This window comes from Mandrillus leucophaeus, unplaced genomic scaffold, assembly GCF_000951045.1.
Source record: "Mandrillus leucophaeus isolate KB7577 unplaced genomic scaffold, Mleu.le_1.0 Scaffold294, whole genome shotgun sequence".
Taxonomy (NCBI): domain Eukaryota; kingdom Metazoa; phylum Chordata; class Mammalia; order Primates; family Cercopithecidae; genus Mandrillus; species Mandrillus leucophaeus.
In genome coordinates this window covers 4,673,631-4,695,184 of record NW_012103076.1, presented here as the reverse complement: position 1 = coordinate 4,695,184, position 21,554 = coordinate 4,673,631, and the positions used below count along the sequence as shown (strand labels likewise).

At 42.4% G+C, this 21,554-nt stretch overlaps 1 protein-coding gene across 1 annotated transcript in view; it reads left to right on the top strand.

Annotated features, from left to right (window-relative positions):
- Positions 1–21,554, top strand: part of FHOD3 (formin homology 2 domain containing 3) — a 237,779-nt gene that overhangs the window by 206,151 nt on the left and 10,074 nt on the right. The window contains exons 17-20 of the mRNA XM_011986117.1: positions 1,053–1,243; positions 9,183–9,375; positions 14,704–14,878; positions 20,705–20,866. Of these exons, the coding sequence (XP_011841507.1) occupies positions 1,053–1,243; positions 9,183–9,375; positions 14,704–14,878; positions 20,705–20,866 (721 nt within the window). The remainder of the gene's footprint in view (positions 1–1,052; positions 1,244–9,182; positions 9,376–14,703; positions 14,879–20,704; positions 20,867–21,554) is intronic.

Here is a 21,554-nt window from a genome sequence, read left to right as displayed (position 1 = left end):
CTCTGGCTTTTGCTTGCTGGACACAGCCTTTTCCATCTTAGCTACTTTCCATCCACCTCAGTCCCCTCCTGTCAGCTCACCCACTTATTTATCTATTTCTTCCTCCGCTCTCGTCCTTCTCAATTTCTTTCCCCATCCCTCTATTAAATGTGGCCCTCTGATGTATTTTTTTCATGACTAAAAATCTCTCTGATTTATGTAATTTTTAGCCTAGAAACTCTATAAAATCATCACCTTAGAAAACCTCATCTCAGCCTCCTTCAGGCAATCCAGCCTGTCTGCACATCCCTGAATTCACAGCCAGCGCTCCGTCACATCTGTCCCTTGCATGTGTGAGGTGCATCTGCTGGCAACCCTCACACCCACACACAGGCACACACACGGGCCTGGTGGGGGCTATGTGTCCTTCAGAGTTTGGGAATCGCCTGTGTGTACAGTCAGCCTCCTTGAGAACAGGAAGTTGTCTCATTCAGCATTTGTGTTTATGTTCAGTGCCTGGCTTAGGGACTGGTGTAGTTTCTCCGTGAGTGTTGGTGGAATGAGTGAGTGGGTAGGTGAATAAAACAACTTGTCACTCACACTATAAAGGAGATCATCACGAAGAGAAGGTGGTTGCCCATTAGTTGGTCCCCAGCATAGCAGAGCCATCCTCGTCGGACTAGGGTGCATTTCTCAACTTTAAGAGAAATATTATCGCTGAAGAATAAGAGTGCTCTGAAAAAATTTATGAGACATCTTAGTTCATCTTGTACTAGGGTTCCTTGATAGCATGTTTTAATTTACAGTTCCCAAAGATTTATTTCCAAATATGGCCAAAAAAGGCGACACATGTATTGAGTTCATTTGGAGAACAGTTTTATCACTAAATAATGGGATGTCAAGATAATGACAAATACACATGTGAATAATTTTTAGCCTGTAAATATGTTTGTATTTCAAGATGTGAATTTGGTTTTGATGTTTGTTTCTCCCCAGAGGCAGTTTGGTCTCCCAATTCAGGTTGGTGTCTGGCGGTTTCAGTGTGTTTGCAATGTTCTCGCTCTGATTTTCAGGTTGACTTTGATCAACTTCAGGATAATTTATGTCAGATGGAGAGAAGATGCAAGGCTTCATGGGATCACCTCAAGGCAATTGCAAAACATGAAATGAAACCAGTTTTAAAACAACGGATGTCAGAGTTCCTGAAAGACTGTGCAGAGCGAATTATAATTTTAAAGATTGTCCATAGAAGGATAATCAACAGGTAAGTGGATTGAGGAACTTATAGAAAATCAGTACAGTAGCATATTGAAAAATTTGTGCTGCAAATTAAGAGCTGATGGTTAAATTTACAGATTTTTGCACATTCTTGGTACATAGCAAGTACACTGATGATACAGATGTTTAACAGTTTCATGGCTAATTAATTTTTCTTACACAATAATATAATGCCATCAAATCTCAGAGTTGGAAGGAATCTCAGAAATAATTTGATCCAAAAATCCTACCTATCAGGAACTGCATCTGTAAGATTCCTAACAAATTGAACCCTGCATCTCTGGGTCTGCTGGAAGAATTTACCTACAGAGAGGACACTCCCTTTCAAGGCAACTCTCTTTGTTAGAAAAGTTCCTCTTTTACCTGATCTGCAGCTGGCCTTCAGAGGACCTTCCAGTAATGGATCCTCCAACAGCTGCTGTATGCTACAGCCTACCTGAGTGAGGTCCAGGCTCCATCACAGCACCGTCCTCTAGACCAGCCCTCCTCAGAGTCACAGGATCCCAGAAGACCGTGGAGACACGGCAGTGAGGTGTCCGACCTTGTTTTTCGCACAAGGAGAATGGGGTCTGGAACTACCCATGGCTGTCCAGGGCTGTGCCACCAGAAAGCAGTGGCAGCCCGAAGACTAGAACCCGGATCTTCTAACTTCCCAGGCCAGGGCCTTTCCTACCATGGCTACCACTCTCTTCTCCTTTGCTTTGTCACAGAACACAGTTGAGGGGCCCTCACCCATTCTTCCTTCCTCCCTCCCTCCCTGCCTTTCCCTTCTTTCCTCATCTCCTTCTTTCACCTTTCTTAAGCCTATACAGAACTTTTTAAAAACCTGATACTTTTATCTGCACGTGAACCCTCTCCCAGCTTGTGTCAGTTTCTGCTTTGATAATCATGCTCACAGGGTCTTCATCCAGACCACTGAGAAAATGGCAAGTAGTTTTTAAATGTTGGACAGGACAAAAATAAGGAGCAGAATCTTCCTTCCAGGTTGACAACTATCTGTTAATCAGTTCATTTGGAATTTAATTGTTCAACTATAAATCTCCCTGACTGTACTCTATCTAGACCTTCTGGCTGTCCTTCCTTCCTCAAGGGAACTTTTAAGAGATTTTGTCAGATTTCTTACTGAAATCAAAGAGGCAGGGAATGTGACCTGGTTTGGCCCTCTGTGCTTTGTATTACGCAAGCAATTCCCCATTTAAAACACACACACACACACATACACACACATACACACACACAGAGAGAGAGAGAAAGAGAGGGAGAGAGAGAGAGAGAACACCAACTATTATTTGGAATGTCATGAAGTTGGAGTAATTTTTTGAGCATTTTATAAAGCTATTGAGCTTGGTTACGTTAACCATTTTATCCCAGACAGATTAAAAACTCAGTTTGGTGGTATGTCTATTTCTTAAGGTATAAAGTGTTTGCTCTGATTGTCCCATTCTCCTCGGTAAGCTGGTCACCCAGATGATGGCTGCTCCCGCCTCACCTGTCTACATCCCATTGTGGATGACCAGGAGGAGCCAGAAGTTCACTGTGGTTTTGGTGTGGGTAGTAAAAGGGGCGTGACTAAAGGGAAGTGGTACCAGGAAGTGGCCAATCCAAACTATCTAAACCGTAGAACCCTGGGTTCAAATGAAGTCTTTAGCTGGAGCCCTGCATGTAGAACTGATTAAAGCAGGACTCTCTTGTTGAAATTGAGATGGAGGACTGAGAGCCCCAAGGACTGTGCCTCGTTTTTCCCTCCCTCTCGCACCAACAGTCCTCAGGATCATAGCTGAGGACAGCTGTGATTTTTTTTTTTTAACTTAACACATTGAGAAACTGAGGCACACAAAGGAGAAGAACCCTAGTTCAGGGCCTTATAGCTGGTAACCAGTGGGATCATCTTAGTCATGCAAATGAGCCTAAATGCTTATATTTTGACTTCAGATAAAAAAGTTTCAAAAAGCTGTCTCTTTAGGTAAAACCTAGTTTTCAAAACTGTTTCCTGGCTAAGAAAATTTTGTTTTGGATGTTCAAACCTGCATTTGTTTTAGCTTTTATTTTAGATTCAGGGGTACATGTGAAGGTTTGTTACATGGTAAACGCGTGTCATGGGGGGTTGTGGTACAGATTATTTCATCACCCAGGTATTAAGCCCAGTATCCAATAGTTCTCTTTTCTGCTCCTCTCCCTCCTCCCACCCTCCACCCTCATGTAGACCCCATGTCTGTTGTTTCCTTCTTTGTGTCCATAAGTTCTTATAATTTAGCTCCCATTTATAAATGAGAGCATGCGATATTTGGTTTTCTGTTCCTGTGTTGGTTTGCTAAGGATAAGGGCCTCCAGCTCCATCCATGTTCTCACAAAAGACATGATCTCGTTCTTTCTTATGGATGTATAGTGTTTCATGGTGCATATGTACCACATTTTCTTTATCCAATCTGTTATTGATGGGCATTGAGGTTGATTTCATGTCTTTGCTATTGTGATTAGTGCTACAGTGAACATTCGTGTGCGTGTGTCTTTGTGGTAGAATAATTCATATTCCTCTGGGCATATACCCAGTAATGGGATTGCTGGGTCGAATGGAAGTTCTGCTTTTAGCTCTTTGAAGAATCACCATACTGCTTTCCACAATGGTTGAATTAATTTACTCCAACGGTGTGTAAGTGTTCCTTTTTTCCCACAACCTCACCAACATCTGTTATTTTTTGACGTTTTAGTAACCATTTTGACTGATGTGAGATGGTGTATCATTGTGGTTTAGATTTGCATTTCTCTAGTGATCAGTGATGTTGAGCTTTTTTTTTGTATTCTTGTTGGTCATATGTATGTCTTCTTTTAAAAAGTGTCAGTTCAGGGCCGGGCGCGGTGGCTCAAGCCTGTAATCTCAGCACTTTGGGGGGCCGAGGCGGGCGGATCACGAGGTCAGGAGATCCAGATCATCCTGGCTAACATGGTGAAACCCCGTCTGTACTAAAAATACAAAAAATTAGCCGGGCGTGATGGCGGGCGCCTGTAGTCCCAGCTATTCGGGAGGCTGAGACAGGAGAATGGCGTGAACCTGGGAGGCGGAGCTTGCAGTGAGCCGAGATGGTGCCACTGCATTCCAGTCTGGGTGACAGTGATACTCCATCTCAAAAAAAAAAAAAAAAAAAGTGTCTGTTCATGTCCTTTGCCCACTTTTAGTGGGGTTGTTCATTTTTCTCTTGTACATTTGTTTAAGTTCCTTGAAGATGCTTGACATTAGACCTTTGTCAGATGCATAGTGTTGTCTGTTTACTCTGTTGATAGTTTCCTTTGCTGTGCAGAACCTCTTAAATTTAATTAGATCCCATTAGTCAATTTTTGCTTTTGTTGTGATTGCTTTTGGTATCTTTGTCAGCCTGTTCCTATGTCCAGGATGGTATTGCCTAGGTTATCTTCTAGGGTTTTTAGAGTTTTGGGTTTTACATTTAAGTCTTTAATCCATCTAGAGATGACTTTTGTATGTAGTGTAAGGAAGGGGTCCAATCTTCAGCATTTGACTCGCCAGTTATCCCAGCACCATCTATTGAATAGAGAGTCTTTTCCCCATTGCTTGTTTTGTCAGCTTTGTCAAAGATCAGATAGTCATAGGTGTGCAACCTTATTTCTGGCTTTCTATTCTGTTCCGTTGGTATATGGGTCTGTTTTTGTACTAGTACCAAGCTGTTGCAATTACTGTAGCCCTGTCTTATAAAGTTGGGTAGTGTGATGCCTCCAGCTTTGTTCTTTTTGCTTAGGATTGCCTTGGTAATCCAGGCTCTTTTTTTGTCCCATATGAATTTTAAAAGTTTTTTTCTAGTTTTGTGAAGAATGTCTTTGGTAGTTTGATAGGAATAGCATTGAATCTGTAAACTGCTTTGGGCAGTATGGCCATTTTAACAATATTGGTTCTTCCAGTTCATGAGCATGGGATATTTTCCATTTGTTTGTGTCATCTCTGATTTCTTTGAGCAGTGTTTTGTAATTCTTATTGTAGAGATCTTTCACCTCCCTGGTTAGCTGTATTCCTAGGTATTTTATTCTTTTCGTGGCAATTGTGAATGAGATTGGCTTTCTGATTTGGCTCTCAGCTTGACTGTTGTTGGTGTATAGGAAAGCTAGTGATTTTTGTACATTGATTTTGTATCTGGAACTTTGCTGAAGTTATCAGCTGAAGGAGCTTTTGGGCTGAGATGATGGAGTTTTCTGGATATAGAATCATGTCATTTGCAAGCAAAGATAGTTTGACTTTCTCTCATCCTATTTGAATGCCCTTTATTTCTCTTGCCGGACTGCCCTGACCAGAACTTCCAACATTATGTTGAATGTAAGTGGTGAGAGAGGGCATCCGTGTCTTGTGCTGGTTTTCAAGAGGAACGCTTCCGGCTTTTGCCCACTCAGTATGATACTGGCTGTGGATTTGTCATAGATGGCTCTTATTATTATATTTTGAGGTATATTCCTTTAATACCTAGTTTATTGAGTGTTTTTAACATGAAGGGTGTTGAATTTTGTTGAAAGTCTTTTCTGTGTCTATTGAGATAATCATGTGGATTTTGTCTTTAATTCTTAAACATGCATATTAACCTTTCCTTTTATCCTTTTGTACTCTCTGGATGTGCAGACCCACCCACTCACTCCTGGAGATCCATTAGGCTACAGTTGCACTGTGAAAGGCACAGAGAGGGACCAGGGGAGAGGAGGAGAAGAAAACTGTTATTAGTCCATTCTCATGCTGCTAATAAAGACATATCTGAGACTGGGTAATTTATAAAGGAAAGAGGGTTAATTGATTCACAGTTCTGCACCGCTGGGGAGGCCTCAGGAAACTTACAATCACGGTGGAAGGGGAACCAAACACGTCCTTCTTCACATAACGGCAGCAAGGAGAAGTGCCGAGCAAAGCGGGAAAGCCCTTATAAAACCATCAGATTTTGTGAGAACTCACTCACTATCACAAGAACAGGATGGGGGATACTGCCCCTATGATTCAATTATCTCTACCTGGTCCCTAAACGATACATGGGAATTATGGGAACTGCAATTTAAGATGAGATTTGGGTGGAGACACAGTCAAACCACATCAAAAGCCTTCCTGGGAGGCCTAGCAAACTACAGCAATGGACGGCCATTCAAGGGGGAAAGACAGGCAGAAGACAAGTAAACACCAAGACTGGTGTGCCATTGCCCAAAGTCCACCCCTCCCCATTCTGGGCCAGACACACTACTCAGTGGCAGGCTTGAGTAAGAGGCAGATGATGGAACAGATCAAAGATGTTTGACTTGTGCTTTGGAGTACTGGTTAGGGGGGCCAGCCTGCCCATAACCGTACGATCTTCATATCATGTATTCTAAAAGTTACAAACTGAACTGAAAAAAAATTCCTTAAAAGTTTTATGGCCTCAAAGTCATATCCTTTTTGTTCTTCTGAAGGAATACTATAATCTCTCTCTTTTCAAATGTGTATCTGGATCTTTTTCAGACCTTTACTTGTTTGTTGTTACTCTCCTTGTTTGTAAAATACATGCTTAAATAACATTTCCAATTTATATGTTAAGTTTGGATCCCCTGTGCATCTAAAAACAATGCTCTAGAAAGTGTAGGATAAAGAATCTTGGGTTGCATTTATGTATAAAGTAGGACTCAGAACATTAATATATTAGAATGAGGTGAAGTGGTTAACTAGCTGTGGGCTGATGGATTCTCCCTTCAAATCTTCCTGCATACAGATCTTGAATAGATGTTATATTGTACTATCCAATCCTAATATCATATCATATATCTACTATATAATGTCAAGTGGTAATAAGAGCCAGAAAGAAAAAATAAGAGTATAGATGGTTAGGTAGTGACCTCACGCAGGGTGGTCAGGGAAGGCTTCTCGGAGGAGGTGGTATTTTGGGCAGAGACCTGTGGGATGAGTGAGAGCCGTCCATGCAGCTGTCAGTGGGGAAAACGTTCTAGGCATGGGGAACAGCTGGTACTGGATACCTTGTCAGACCTATGGTCCTACCCTGTGGAGTGGCCTCCTCACCCCTCCCCACAGGCCCTGCAGGCTTTCAGCTCCTTGACCTCTGTGTCACTCTAGGGCTCCTGTACACTACACATGGTGTCTGGGGCCCTGAGGTGGGCTTTTTCAGGGAATAACTAGGAGTCCAGTGTAGCTGGAGTCACAAGAGATGAAGTCAGAGAGGTGATGGGACCAGTCATCCATGGCCTTATTTGGAAATGCTATATTTAGTTTATCCATGCATTATATCCATTATATCCATCCAATGCTATATTTAGTTTATCTGTCCATGGACATTTGGGTTGTTTCCACTTTCAGCTATTATGAATAATGCTCCTATGAACTTTCATGCAGAAAGTTTTGTGTGTACACATATTTTCATTTCTTTTTATGCAAAGGAGAAAAACTGCTAAGTCATATAATAACTCTGTTTATCTTTTTGAAGAACTGCCAGATCATTTTCTATGGCTGCTAAACCATTTTATGTTCCTGCCAGCACTGTGGAAAGGGTCCAGTTTTTCCACATCCTCACTAACATTTGTTCTAGCCTGTCTCTTTTATTACAGCCATCCTGGTGGGTGTATGTGGTGTCTCCTTGTGGTTCTGATGTGCATTCCTTAGTGATGTTGAGAAGCTTTTCATGTATCTCTTGGCTGTGTGCATATCTTTTTAGGAGAAATGTCTATTCAAATCCTTTGTCCATTTTTTATTTGTCTTTTTAGTGTTGCGTTGTAAGATTCCTTTATATATTCTGACACAAGTCCCTTATTAGACACATGACTTGCAAATATTTTCTCCTATCTTTTAGATTGTCTTTTTAGTCTTGATAATATCCTTTGAAACACAAAGGTTTTTAAGTTTAATGAAGTCCAGTTTATCTACTTTGGTCATTTATGCTTTGGTTGTCATATCTAAAAACATTAATCCAAAGTCATAAAGATTTCTACTTTGTTTTCTTCTAAGAGTTATGTAGTTTTGGCTATCATTTTTTAGACCCTTTACTTTAAATATAAGTTATATGTTTACTTCATTATTCTCAAAAAGAGTAAGCCAGTGTCCCTTATTTTAAAAAATCCATATTCAAACTGTACAAATTAGAGTGATCAACATTTTTTGTCTATAAATGGTGGTATCATTTACATAATATTGTTTGCTCCACAGAAAGCTTTCCCTCTGTCTCCTACTGTGTTCCTTCTCATTTCCTAATAACTAAAAATTGGGCACTTATTTGCTCATGTAATTTCTTTTACAACATTTTAAAACAATGTCTAATCATTTTTGTTTACAAATTAAGTAGGTAAAATAAATTTATTTTCTGCTTCTTTGGTGTTTCCTAATTAAATTAAGATTATATGTAATATCGCAAGAAATGTTGAAAAGTATTTACTCAGAAAACAGCATCTGTTTACAAACTGTGGATTAACATGTTATTCATAAGTTCATGTCAGTTTTAAGTGTTCATTAAAAGAATTTCTAAGCAACATTTCTTTATTCCTATTCAATTCTCATATAATCTAGAAAGGGTGCAATATTTTTCTAAAATACCATTTTAACATTTTTCTTACAAAAGTTTTACATATATCCATTTTAGAAAAATGTTAAAACACAGGTATGCAAAATGAAAAAGTCATCTGTTGAAGTCCTACCACCTAGATATAACCTCCATCACTGGGAAAGTGAGTTGAACTTCTGTTTGCATTTTCATTTGGGAAGACTCTTAAAATTCAAAGCCCCAGGAATGAAGGACAGTGTCTTCTTACTGAGAGTGTGGCTTGTTGGTTTCTTTATTAGTAGTAGTAGTAGTCGTAGTAGCAGTATTTATTTTTTTAAGTTCTGACGCTGGTTTCTTACTGAGACATTTTAGACAAGTAATTTTTGTTTCTGAAAACTGAAGTCATTGCCATTACTATTTTTTTCCTTGCAGATTCCACTCCTTTTTACTCTTTATGGGCCATCCACCTTACGCAATTCGGGAAGTGAACATAAACAAATTCTGCAGGATCATTAGTGAATTTGCACTGGAGTATCGCACAACCAGGGAAAGGGTTTTGCAGCAGAAACAGAAACGGGCCAACCACAGAGAGAGAAATAAGACCAGAGGGAAGATGATCACTGATGTGAGTTTCACACAGTTTCTCTCCTTATGTCATTCGTTTTCAAAGTAAGATCAATCGGGAATTCTCCCCACAGTTAAAAGCTGTGCTTTTTTTTTTTTTTTGACTATTAAAAAAACAAATTCTTTCTTTGAAAAAGTGCTCTTACAGTACTCCTCCACCATTTCTGTGAAAATCTGCTATATAACAAACAAGGACCTAGGAGATGTAAAGTTCAGAACGTGTGGCTAGAATAGGAACATGGAACCCATTTTGGTGTGTTGCATGTTGCTGATGACATTAAATGTTTGGTTCTATTTTTACCTCTGTGATGTGGGTAAAGTTGGGTGAAGACAAGAAAAATATAAACGATAATGGCACTTATCATAGAAAGACAAATGTACTGATTGGGGAATTGAGTCACGATTTTAATCATCATAACGGTGCTATGTAACCAATCAGTTGACACATGGACCACCCATTTTGGGCATCTGAATAAATTGATGTGATTGCTCAAAGATATAATCTAATGGGCTCTCGCCAGTCCCTTGAATCATGGGACATCAGGGTGGAAAGAGATCCCAGAGGACAGCGAATCCAGTAGGAATTTCCCTGTAGCACCCTGGGGAGCCCCTGCACACTTACATGTCTCCCCTGCTCTTGGGCTCTTTCCCCATCTCTCCCGTCTCAGCCCCAAACCCACCCAGGTCTTGGGCGGCAGTGCATATTCAGATGACAGATGCTCAGTAAAGTGGAGTGTGAAGGGATACATGAAGATGCCAGAGACCAACGGAGATACATAGCGCAGGTTCCTTGTTCTTAATCTGCCTTTACAAAGCATAAAAACCAGGCTAGTATCTCACTTACCTCATCCATTACTGTAAGGTCAGTTCCAGGCAAAAGGCTGAAATTTTCTGGGAATCCTCCTTTAGTCACTATTTATTCTTTCTTGAACAGACTCAACGATAATAAAGTCATCTTTTTTGATATTGACAGGTCATATTTGGAACTTGTTGAAGGACTCTAGAGTGTGATTTTTTTTTCATGGTTTGGATTGATGCCCATGGATTTCTCCCATCTGTGCATGCATTTGAGTAGCACATGGACTTCTGGCAATAGAGGGAATGGAATGAGGAAAGGATGAAGCCACAGGGCGTGCCATCATCTGGGCAATTACACACTTCAACTGAACCCTAGTCAGGCAGATTTTTTTGGGGGGAGGAAGACAACCAATTAGGAAGACCTCACTGAGGCCGCCTTGTGTGCACAGACATGTGTGTATGTAGTCAGCCAAGCAGAGGGCACTTGGTTACTGCTCTCTGGAAGTCCACATTCCTGAGGGTCTGACTTACATGGAAGGCCAAATGCATTAACTTACCAATTTTGTTGTTATTTTAAGAACCATGGGATAATCATTTCTCTTACGTAAGCTCCTTGTTTTCTTGGAATTTTCTAGACCTTTAGGAAGTGCTCAGGTCACTTTTCTGCAGAAGGAGCCCTTTCTACAGCTCTACCCCCTACCCAAGCAGCTCTGAATTCCAGTACCATCAGCCAAGAGTCCTCTGTCTCCTCTCCTGAAATCTCAGTTCAGTAGGATCCTTGGCCTCTTGGAGGACAGCAACCCAGGAAGCATGTTGGATCGACTAGGGCAAACTGTAGCCCACATTTTATTCATAGTATTATTTTTTAAAGTTTAAAAACAGGGATTGCTTATTTTTGTGGCTATGAGACACATTGGAGGGTGAAAAATACAAGCCCAATATGCTTATAGTTATGTGGATACATCAAAATTTCTTGCTAAATTCTTGAGATTTTTTTACAGATCCCACTAATTTTTAAATTCTGTCTCTGAAAACATTTGGCTCTCCCAATCATAAACAGAGGTGAATGTTTCTAGAGTTTGATTGAAAAATATTTAAATTCCCATTAAAATCTGGACAGGACAGGCTTCCATCAGGAATCATTCCCAGCCTGGTCCATGTTTTTAATGGCCAAAGTGGCATCATTCATGTAGAAAGATTGCCCTCTGCTGGAAGATTAGGATATTGTCCGTTAAGGAAAAGTGTACAGCCTCGGGTTTTTGCAACTCAATTATTAAGGGCTCATTGTGCACCCAGCAGTGCCTGGGAAACCAAGGAAGATGTGAGTATAAAGAAAAGCTTATATCCCAAGGACATCATAACCTGGTTAAAAATGGCATATACACAACTTACACCACTGAAAACAAAGCCAGACTATATAGACTTAGAATCACAGACTCCCTGAAAGTTGGAGCTAGAAGAGATTTTAAAGAAAACTGTTTGTAGTAAATCACGTTGAATGTACATGCTGAATAAAACGAGGATGCAAGTGGTAGCATTTAGAGATGAGAGGTCTGAGGGTAAAATCTGCAGCCCCCAAGCACCAGCTCCTGAGTACCTACCTCTCTTCTTCTCTCCCTGTTTCTGGGTATTCAGAAGGCTTCCTTTCTCATCATCCAGGGGTCTTGCCAGGCCAGGCAAGTGAGCAAGTAATTACTTGCTCAATCAGTGAGCAAGTAATTCCTCATCCTGTGTACAAAGTTGTCTCTAGAGCAAATGGTGACACAGACAAGGCAACACGAGGCAACTACAGCCTTTCTGCCGCATTCACACTCCCGATGTGGGCTGTGAGAACCCAGGGTGGTCAATCCCAGGCCTCCCATGTTGGAGGGAGCAGTAATCCTGGGAGAGACCCTTAACCTCTCTCAACCCCAGCTTCCTCTTTTATAGAAAGGGAATGATGATTACTTTTAGGGATGTTGAGAGGGCCAAGATTTTATATATGTAGCACCTTGAACATGTGTGAATTTCTGGAAAAATGCCAGCCTTCCCAGGTTATATAAATAAGATTTTTTTTTAAAGAGTAATGGAACAGGGCTGTTGTCTCTTGTCACAATGCCATTTGGGTGAGGCAGTGTGGAATGTGATGGACTGGAAGTGGTTTGTCATTTTAACTTCCAAAAGCGTAGTTCATTCTCAAAACACTTTAATCTGATTTGCTGGCCTGGCCCTGTAACCTCACGGACACTCCTAAATTGAAAGTGTGTTTAATTTATGATCAAGAGATTGACATGACTTTTCACTCTCAATTTATTTTAGAAGAGGGATATTTTATTTAAAGTAACTTAAAGCAGTTTAGTGCTAAAGTAATTAAAAGTACGGAGAGTCAGTTCAGGTGGCCACCATGAGAAACAGGTGAGATGTTAAAAAGGAATTAATTTCATGCTCCTGAGGAGATAGTAATCTGAGCACACTGCTGGAGCAGTTGTCCCACTTGTCCTGGCTGGCCTGCATGTGGAAGGACTAGTGGTAGCCCAGACCGGCAGCCTGGGCAGGGAGGGATCCTGTGCTTGGGATGGGATGGGAGGGCCGGCAGCTGACAGGCAGAGCCAAGCAAATGGAAGCTAGTCCACTTAGAGAGACCTTGGTGACTGTCAGGCAGTGATGGGTTCATAAGGATGTGGCCAGTATTGCCATATGGTTCACAGAGCAGGACTCTCTTAGCAGGATGCAGAGCTGCAAGTGAGGTCAGTGCTGGTCAGGGAACCGAATAAGCTGACTGTTGACCTCAGGGACAGCCCCAGAAGATTGACCTGGAGCCCTGTAAGTCTCTCTGGTCACGGGTGATCTTGGAGTTCACGCAAGGAGTGTCCAGATGAGGACAAGAGGGTGGGGCCTGGCAGCTTCCAACTCAAGAGGATGTATCCTGGTTGTGGTGACAATTTATTTACTTGGAATTTTATGTGCCATTGAGATGATCTTTTTGCTGACTTCTGTGCCTTCTAAGAATCCCTTCTGTCTTTTCCGTCCTGTCCTGTCCTGTCCTGTCCTCTCGGGTAGACTGATGACGAGGAGGAAGTTGAGGTATGACTGTTTATGAACATGAAGAATGCCACATTTGATCGCCTCATGTATGCTCTGGTCTAACCTAACATAATCAGCATGAAGTGTCAGCACCATTCAGTGCTTTAAACAATGCATGGACATTTTTCTGGTTGGTTTTTGTGTGATCACTAACCACCTGACAGGGGCCCTCATCATGCCACGTGTGCCAGGGACTGAAGGGTTAAATGCATTTTCTGAGCTGTCCCTGAGGCCTAGCTAATCAGTAACCATGTCACAAGTGGCAGGTTTAGCAGGTCTCTCCCTGCTGCTGGAAAAGTAGACAGAGAATTTTCCTTTGGCAACTTAAATATGAGAACTAGATTCCGGAATAACCACATGAAGAGGCCTGAAATCAAAGAGGAAGCGGCGCAGTGGCCAAGGGCCAGGCTAGAGTCTCAGCCCCCAGCCAGTAGGCAGCCTCCGATGTGTGCCCATTTCCTCTGCTCGTGTTAATGGCTCCCATGGGCCAATGTCCATGCAGTGGTAGATGGCAGGGGCTCCTCACCAGACCCTGGATGCAGGTGCAAGAACCAGAGACCAAAGGGGGCTAATTGGCCCTGGAAAATGAGGAGAGAGCTGTGTAGATGCTACAAGCCACAGATATATCCCCAACCCTGTTGCCATGGCTGAAACACTGGGTGACAAAGGAAGCCAGCAATCTGTGGAGCTATTCTTTGCAAATGTTAATCTGACTTTTTGTTCTTCATCCAGGTGTTTGGCATTGTGTACGTATCGTATTCCAGCATACCTCTTTTAAAATATGTATGTCCTGACCTTCTGTTCGGTTAGAGAAAATCAGCATGAATTTCTGTGTCTTGTTCTGTTCTGCGCCCTGACACTAATTCTTTTGGGGTCCCTGGCAAGCCACGTATTCTTGAAGGACCTCAGTTTCCTTTTCCATAAAAGCAAGGTGGGACGAGGTCTAGAAGACTTCTTCCCAACTCTTAACATGCTAGAATTCTGTGACTAAATCCCACTTTTGTAATTCTACCATCGTAAGTGACACTTAAGGAAAATTTAACTGCTTTCTGGCACTAAGTAAAAAAATAAAGCCCAATATGCTTGGTTAACAATGCATATTTCATTTCAATTCTCGTATCAGGGCTTTGGTGTTAGAAACACATTTGGCTTTAGACCTTCCCAGAACCAATACCAGTCCTGGCAGCCACCCTTTGAGGGGATCTGAGTGAGTGAGAGAGACCACTACGATGGATGAATGGGTGATGGTCCTTCTGGGTGCTGGGGGCTTTTCTGTCTCATATTAGATCTTCCTGTAGGCACAGATGTTTTGTCATTAGTTAACAATTTCAGTGACTGCCGTAATGAATGTGTCTGCAAACAAAACAAGACAGAGGAGAGGAGGTTTTCCTCAACCGTGGGTTTTAGAAGCTTGAGTTGTCTTTTTGGGGAGTCTCCCTCACCTGCTAACTTCCCCTTGGTTTTGCAGTCCGGCAAGTTTTCCGGCAGTTCTCCGGCGCCCCCAAGCCAGCCGCAGGGTCTGAGCTACGCGGAGGATGCGGCTGAGCACGAGAACATGAAGGCTGTGCTGAAAACGTCGTCTCCCTCCGTGGAGGACGCCGCCCCCGCGCTGGGCGTCCGCACACGCAGCCGAGTAAGCCGAGGTAACTCCTGGCTGCCTGGGGCTCATCTTGTCTTCTCAGGTTGGCCACTCCAGGGGGGTCCGGTCTCCATGGCAGGCTGTGGTCCACGGCTGTGACTGGCCCTCAGCTCCAGTGCCAACCTAACCACACACATTCCTTCACTAGCGTCTTCCTGACCCGCCTTCAATAGCTTCATCTCCAAAACAAACATTCCCACGAGAGTACCTCACTTCACACAGAGGGAATCCTTACGGGGGTGATCTCCCGAGGGAGGGCTGGGGCGGGCAGACTGTGACCTGCAAGCCAACTCCAGCCTTCCCGCTGCTTCTAGAAATAAAGTTTTGTTGGGACACAGCCATACTTACTCATTTGTGTAGTGTCTGTGGCTACTTTGGCAGAGTTGAGCCACTGTGACAGACACTGTAGGACCCACAGAGCCTGAAACATCTACTACACAGGACGAGGTTGCCAACCCCTCTGTACAGCACTGCCCTCTTGGTCCCTTTTTTACATCCTTAGGCAGAGACAAAAACTGAAACTTCAAAATGGTGGCCAGATTCGAGTTTCCAGATTTGTTTTTATCATTAGAAGAGATTAAGATGCATTTGACATCTGTGAATGTTTCCTCGTGTTTCCTTGGTCTGGCCTGATAACCCGCTTACCCTCCTGGGTTTCCTCACTGCCTGCAGGGTGAAGCCCACACTATTCACACTGTTCTTGGAGGCTCCTGTAGGCAGGTCCTGTCCTGTCTCCCAAGCTTGGCTTTCCTTCACCCTGCATGGTCACCGCAGCGCTTCTCGGCACCCTGCATGTCCCGGAGTCCCTGCTCTTCTCATGCTGCTCCCTCAGTTCAGGATGCCCGCTCCTCTGCCTGTCCTGCCTGTCCCGTTCCATTCACCTCCATTCACCTCCACACCTGTGGCACCCAAAAAGGCCTAAGACATCCCATGTTATGAGCCTCTCTGTGCCCAGCAGCTCTTGCAGGCTTTGTATGCTAGGCTAAACATGGCCAACAGGGATGTGAAGGAGAACATTAATGCCTGCACCATGGTGACCCCAGCCATCAGGCCGGAGTCTTGAGCCCCTGTGCCTTGGTGGATGCAAGAGGAGTGCAGTTGAAGCCTTCTTAGGGGGTGGATCTCAGTAACGGAACATAAACAGGTTGTACCAGTTTTAAAGGAAAAGAAACATCTATTCCTGACCAGAAAGGATGAAGAGAAAAGATGTTGCTGGGTTTGTACAACATGCGGTCATCTTTGCTGGCCTATGAAAGGGATTAGAATGGGAGGCTGTTCAGTTTCTCTGCACATTAATGCCCATCTCAAGGGAGACGTCTGCTTTCATGTGTCATGTGTTACGGAGTGACAAGTCACCCGCCTGCTACAACAACTGGAAATACAAATAATCAAGCCTTCTTTTAAAAAACATTATAGAACTGTAAAAGGAAAGAGGGCTAGACAAACTAGAATTGGAGGTGAGCTGACATTGCCTCTCTGTGAGCATTTGCCAAATCTGGGCACAAGCTGAGGATTGGGCTTACGGTGATGGAGTGACTCAAATGGGAAAGAGAAGCCAGCAGAATTTGTAGTAGCTGTGTGAACTGGTATAAGAGATTGAAATTGAGAGGAGGCCAAAATGCAGATGATTTTCTCATGAGACATTTGCTAAATGCAGCACTGCGGAATGGGGGTTGGAGGGAGGAAGGTCAGTGGGTGATCCTGGGCTAGAAAGGTTGAAGGAGATGTCCTGCAGTCTTTAAACTGAGGAGACAAAGATAGGCTAGAGTAAGCACCTTGAACAGATACTCACTGCTCTTGGCCTCAAGAAAAAGAGAGGTGGGAAGTGGACTGCTTGTGAACTAAAGCTGCCGTCTGGCCTAAACCCAGCTCAGTACCTCTCTGTGTCTGTTAACAGAAGAGAGAAGACTCTCTGGAGGAAAATAACGCTGTCTTCAGTCTCTATGTCCTTCTATACACAAAGTCCAGTACAGTAAAAATTACAAGCCAGAGGAATAATATGAAAATATGACTGAAAATCAAGAAGAAAACTAGATAATAGCAGCAGACCCATAAGTGATTCAGATGTTGAAATCTACAGTCAAGGACTTGAAATGACCATTATAAATGTTAAAAACTAAAAGGAAACATAGACAGATGGGTAAAAAGATAGATAATTTCAATAGCAAACTGGACTCTATAAATAAGAATAAAATGGATATTCCAGAACTACAAAATATCTGAAATAAGAAACTCATTGGATGGGCTTAATACAGATTGGTCACAGCAAAAGAGGAAAAATGGATTCAAAGGCAGGTTAATAGAAAATGTACAAACAGAAGCATAGTGAAAAAATGGAAAGAATAGAATAAAATGTAAGATCTGAGGGACACACAGTTGAATGGTCTAACGTGTAATTGGAATACTGGAAAAAGATGGATCAGAAGCAATATTTGAAGAGATTGAATAGATTTGAAGAGATGGCTGAGAATTTACCAAAACTGATGATAAATATCAACCAACATATTTAAGAAACTTAGCAAATCCAAGAAGAGTAAGTACAAGGAGAACCATACCGTAGACAAAGTGCTAAAATAAATAAATAAAGATAAAATCTTGAAAACAGAAAAGAAAGATACATTACCTCCTATGGAGCAATGGTAATAATGATGGCTCAATTTTCAAAAGGAACTATAGAAGCCCGAAAAAAAAGGAATGATACCTTTAAACTGCCAGAAGAAATAACTTCAACTACAGAAGTCTGTCTTCAGAGAAATTATCTTTCAGAAATGAAAGCAAACTTTTTACATTAAAACAGTAGAATATCCATTTTGACTTAAGTGTTTTCCTTGTAGACTCTTTAGATTAGATTTCTATAAAGGGAAAAACAAATTTCAGTGCTTTCAAATCTCAGTTTTCATGTTTTAGAAATATAAAAGTAAAGTGATAGTGTGCTATTATGGTCTAGAATGCTTTATCCTCTCCACCACATCTCAAATGTCTTGCTAACACTTACTAACTAACATGGTCCCTTGGGTATATAAAATGTGTGTGCAGCATTACCCTGATGGCTACGGTGTGGGTGCAAGGATTCCAGGAAGAGGAATGTATACATGACTAGGAATAATGGAAATAAATGGTAATCAGGCAGTGGGAAAGTAACCAAGAGGAGCGGACATAAAGTAGAACCAGGAATGAAGTCTTAAGAGAATGAAGTCATCATAAAATTGAGTTTGACAATCTTGGACCTATGGCAAGATGTTTCCTTTCAGCATCTCCTGACACGTTACATTGACAGAAGATCCTTAGGGTTGTGTAAGATGGAAAAGTATAGGTAATTCTCAGAGGGAAGATTAGATGATGCCTTCATTTCTGGCCCAGTGCTCTGATAATGTATTATGAGCAAAGACAATTTATTGAGCTTTGCATGTTTTTAGAAGGTAGTTTGGCATTTTAAGGTAAGACAGAGAATTATACATCAGTAGATAAAAGGGAACACAGGAAATTGCGGGGTAAAACACAATTGCACGATTGATTGCTCTACTCTGAGGAGGACCATTGTTCAGAGGATCTGCAGAGGCCCAGTCTAAAACCTGTGGCATTATAAGGACTTTTACTTCCAATTAGAATACCTCGACCATTCTGAGAATGCAGACACCTTCAGCAGCAATTTCAACAGTTTATTTTTGAAAAGAATCTATTTTTTAAAGGGTTTATAATGCTGAAAAAACTGGCCTAATAGCAAGTAGATCAAATTCCCTTGGGTATAAGCACAAAAAGTACAATTTACTGTTCTTGCATGTGCCCATGCTGTAGGTATGCTATCATTTAAAAAATAATAATAATAAAAGCTAAGCAAAACAAATTTTTAAAAAACCTGTATCAATAATAACAGAAATCAGAGTCTCACTTTGTTACCCAGGCTGGAACATAGTGGCGTGATCTCAGCTCACTGCAGCTTCTGCCTCCTGGGTTCAAGCGATTCTCCTGTCTCAGCCTCCTGAGTAGCTGGGACTATAGGTGCACGCCATCACGCTCAGCGAATTTTTGTATTTTTAGTAGAGACGGGGTTTCACTGTGTTGGCCAGGCTGTTCTCGAACTCCTGACATCAAGTGATCTGCCCGCCTCAGCCTCCCAAAGTGCTGAGATTACAGGTGTGAGCCACCGTGCCCAGCCAACAGAAATCTTACCATTTGAAAACATCATTGTTCTATAGCCACAGGTTTTATGTACATGCAGGTGACAGGGCACCTGGTATCCTGGCTCTCCTTTTGCAAAGTGTGAAATATTTATGTATTTAATTCAGTCATGAATTTTACTATTAGAAATTATGACTACTTTATAGCACAGTATGTATTTGCAGCAATATTTTAATTAACACACACATCCACACACAGACACACACACACACACACACACACACGAAAATCACAGTCCATTGAACTGTGATCCACTGTTCCCAACCATTTCCATTGATAACTATTTTTCCTGGTTCATTCATTACCAGTCAGGTGGTTGTAAGCACTTAAAAAAATTAGTGTGGGAGAACTCAAACATTTTAACTATTTATTAACCCTTTTTTCCTCCAAGTTGGGAAAAGCTGGCAGTTCCCTAACCTGTGTTATACTTTAGTCAGGCTGGGGGTACTTTTGTGCCATAGGCAATGATTCTGAGAATTCTCACCTACAGGTTTCTGAAGTTGTTGTGCATCTACTGTAAAATGAAGTGTAGGTGGTAGAAATTAACAATTTTGAGCATATTGTACATCTTTCCTCTTGTAGCAACATATATTCACTATCGTATAGAAGAGATTTCACAAGAAGGCCGATCAATTACAAAGATGTAGTTCTCGATATATTACATTAGCATTAATTTCTAACTGTTTAACATTGCAGTTGACCTTTGAACAACTTGGATTTGATGGAGCACATCTACCTATATGCAGATTTTTTCCAACAATACAGATCAAAAATAGAGTATTTACAGGATGTGAAGCCCATGTGTATAGAGGGCTGCAAACTCAAGTTCTGCAGGGTTGACTGTGGAACTTGATTATGCACAGATTTGGACATATTTGGGGGTGCTGGAACCAATCCCTCTGTATACTGAGGGATGACTGTACACGGGACCCATGTTTTGGTGATGCTTTCTTCTGACTTGTTTTAATATGTAATTTATAAACTACAGAAAATGTGGTTGAGGGAGGAGATTTATGTACCAGAGAAAATTTAAGTTAACAACCCCTTTGCTGTTTAAAGAGGGCAATCCTGTTACAGTTGTCTATTAAAGGCTAGATAATTCAAAGATAAACTGTGTATTATAAAAATCTATTGCTTTCTACTTAGTGAGAAGTTAGGGTCAGCTGACATTGACTAGGCACATACAACCGGGGATAGAGAGCTGTCTCAATAAGACCTTCAGTGGGTCTCTACATTACTGGGTGTGCACCACCAGATATTGATGACTGTGCAGCAGGGTGTGGCTTGGGTCATCTGCCCTCAGATGATCATAGGACCTGGCAGGTAAATACAACACACCTGGGTTGGAGAGTTAAATAATAATGAGAGACAAGAACACAGCTGTGTTACAGGGTGGTATGAAATAAGTGCCCCGTGTATGGGTTTGATCAGAGCCTGTGGGGTAGCAGTCACAGGGCCTGCAGGGTAGAGTGCTCCCTGCAGTGGGGACAGGTTAGCCCTCTGGATCTATCACTAGCTCTGGGGCTCTAACTCTGGCCTTACCTGTGATCTGTTGCTGAAAGAACTCAGTTGCTTGGAGGAATAGTGCTGCGCATCATCTTTCGTATTTTCCTTCTGAGTATGTTGTGCACTCTGGCTGTTTAATTCTTAGGATCCACTAGTTCCTGGACTATGGGAACTGATGACTCGCCCAATGTCACAGACGATGCAGCTGATGAGATCATGGACCGCATCGTCAAGTCGGCCACCCAAGTGCCCAGTCAGCGAGTGGTGCCGAGGGAGAGGAAACGATCCCGGGCCAACCGGAAATCTTGTGAGTGCATTAAAGGAGGCGTGAGTGTTCACCCCTACAGGGATCTGCCCTCCCATTCTATGTGAACCGGGAAAGGTGGAGACACAGCTCCAGTGAATTGTCAGTGGCTCCCAGAGTGCCTACTTGCACTCATCCACAGAAGGTTTCAGGGTTGGCTGTCAATGTTGGCCATTGTGGAGAAGGGGAGCTGCAGCCACACCTGTTCAGTGTATCTGCCATTGGTGGCTAGGCCTCTCTCAATGCATACTTTGTTTCCAGGAAGGTATGAAAAGTCCTTAAGCGTCTGTGGTGTATAGGGGTGAGCACTAGTGGAGCCCATCGTTAAGTCCAGCCAAGATGCTCTGCTGGAGGCTGTGTTTCTTTCTGCCTTGCACCCAGCACCAGGGGGCGCTTGTGGGGCTGGAGACTGGCCCTCCTGGGTTCATCGCTGCCCACAAGCATGTTGAAGGCAAAAGCCAGGGGTAGCAAGTGATTTGATGGTCACTGGGATGCTTGAAACATTTAACGTGGCCTAGGTTGACTGTTTTTTACTTTTCCCACCAAATAGAGGATTCAACTAAATCAGAGTGACTGATTTTCCTTTTTGGTCTGAACCTACTGCCTGCTCCTGCCCACCCAGCTCATGGGTGTGGGGTTGCCTCTGTCTGACCCTCTCAGGGACAGTGCTCCATAGGGAAACAGGATCCTG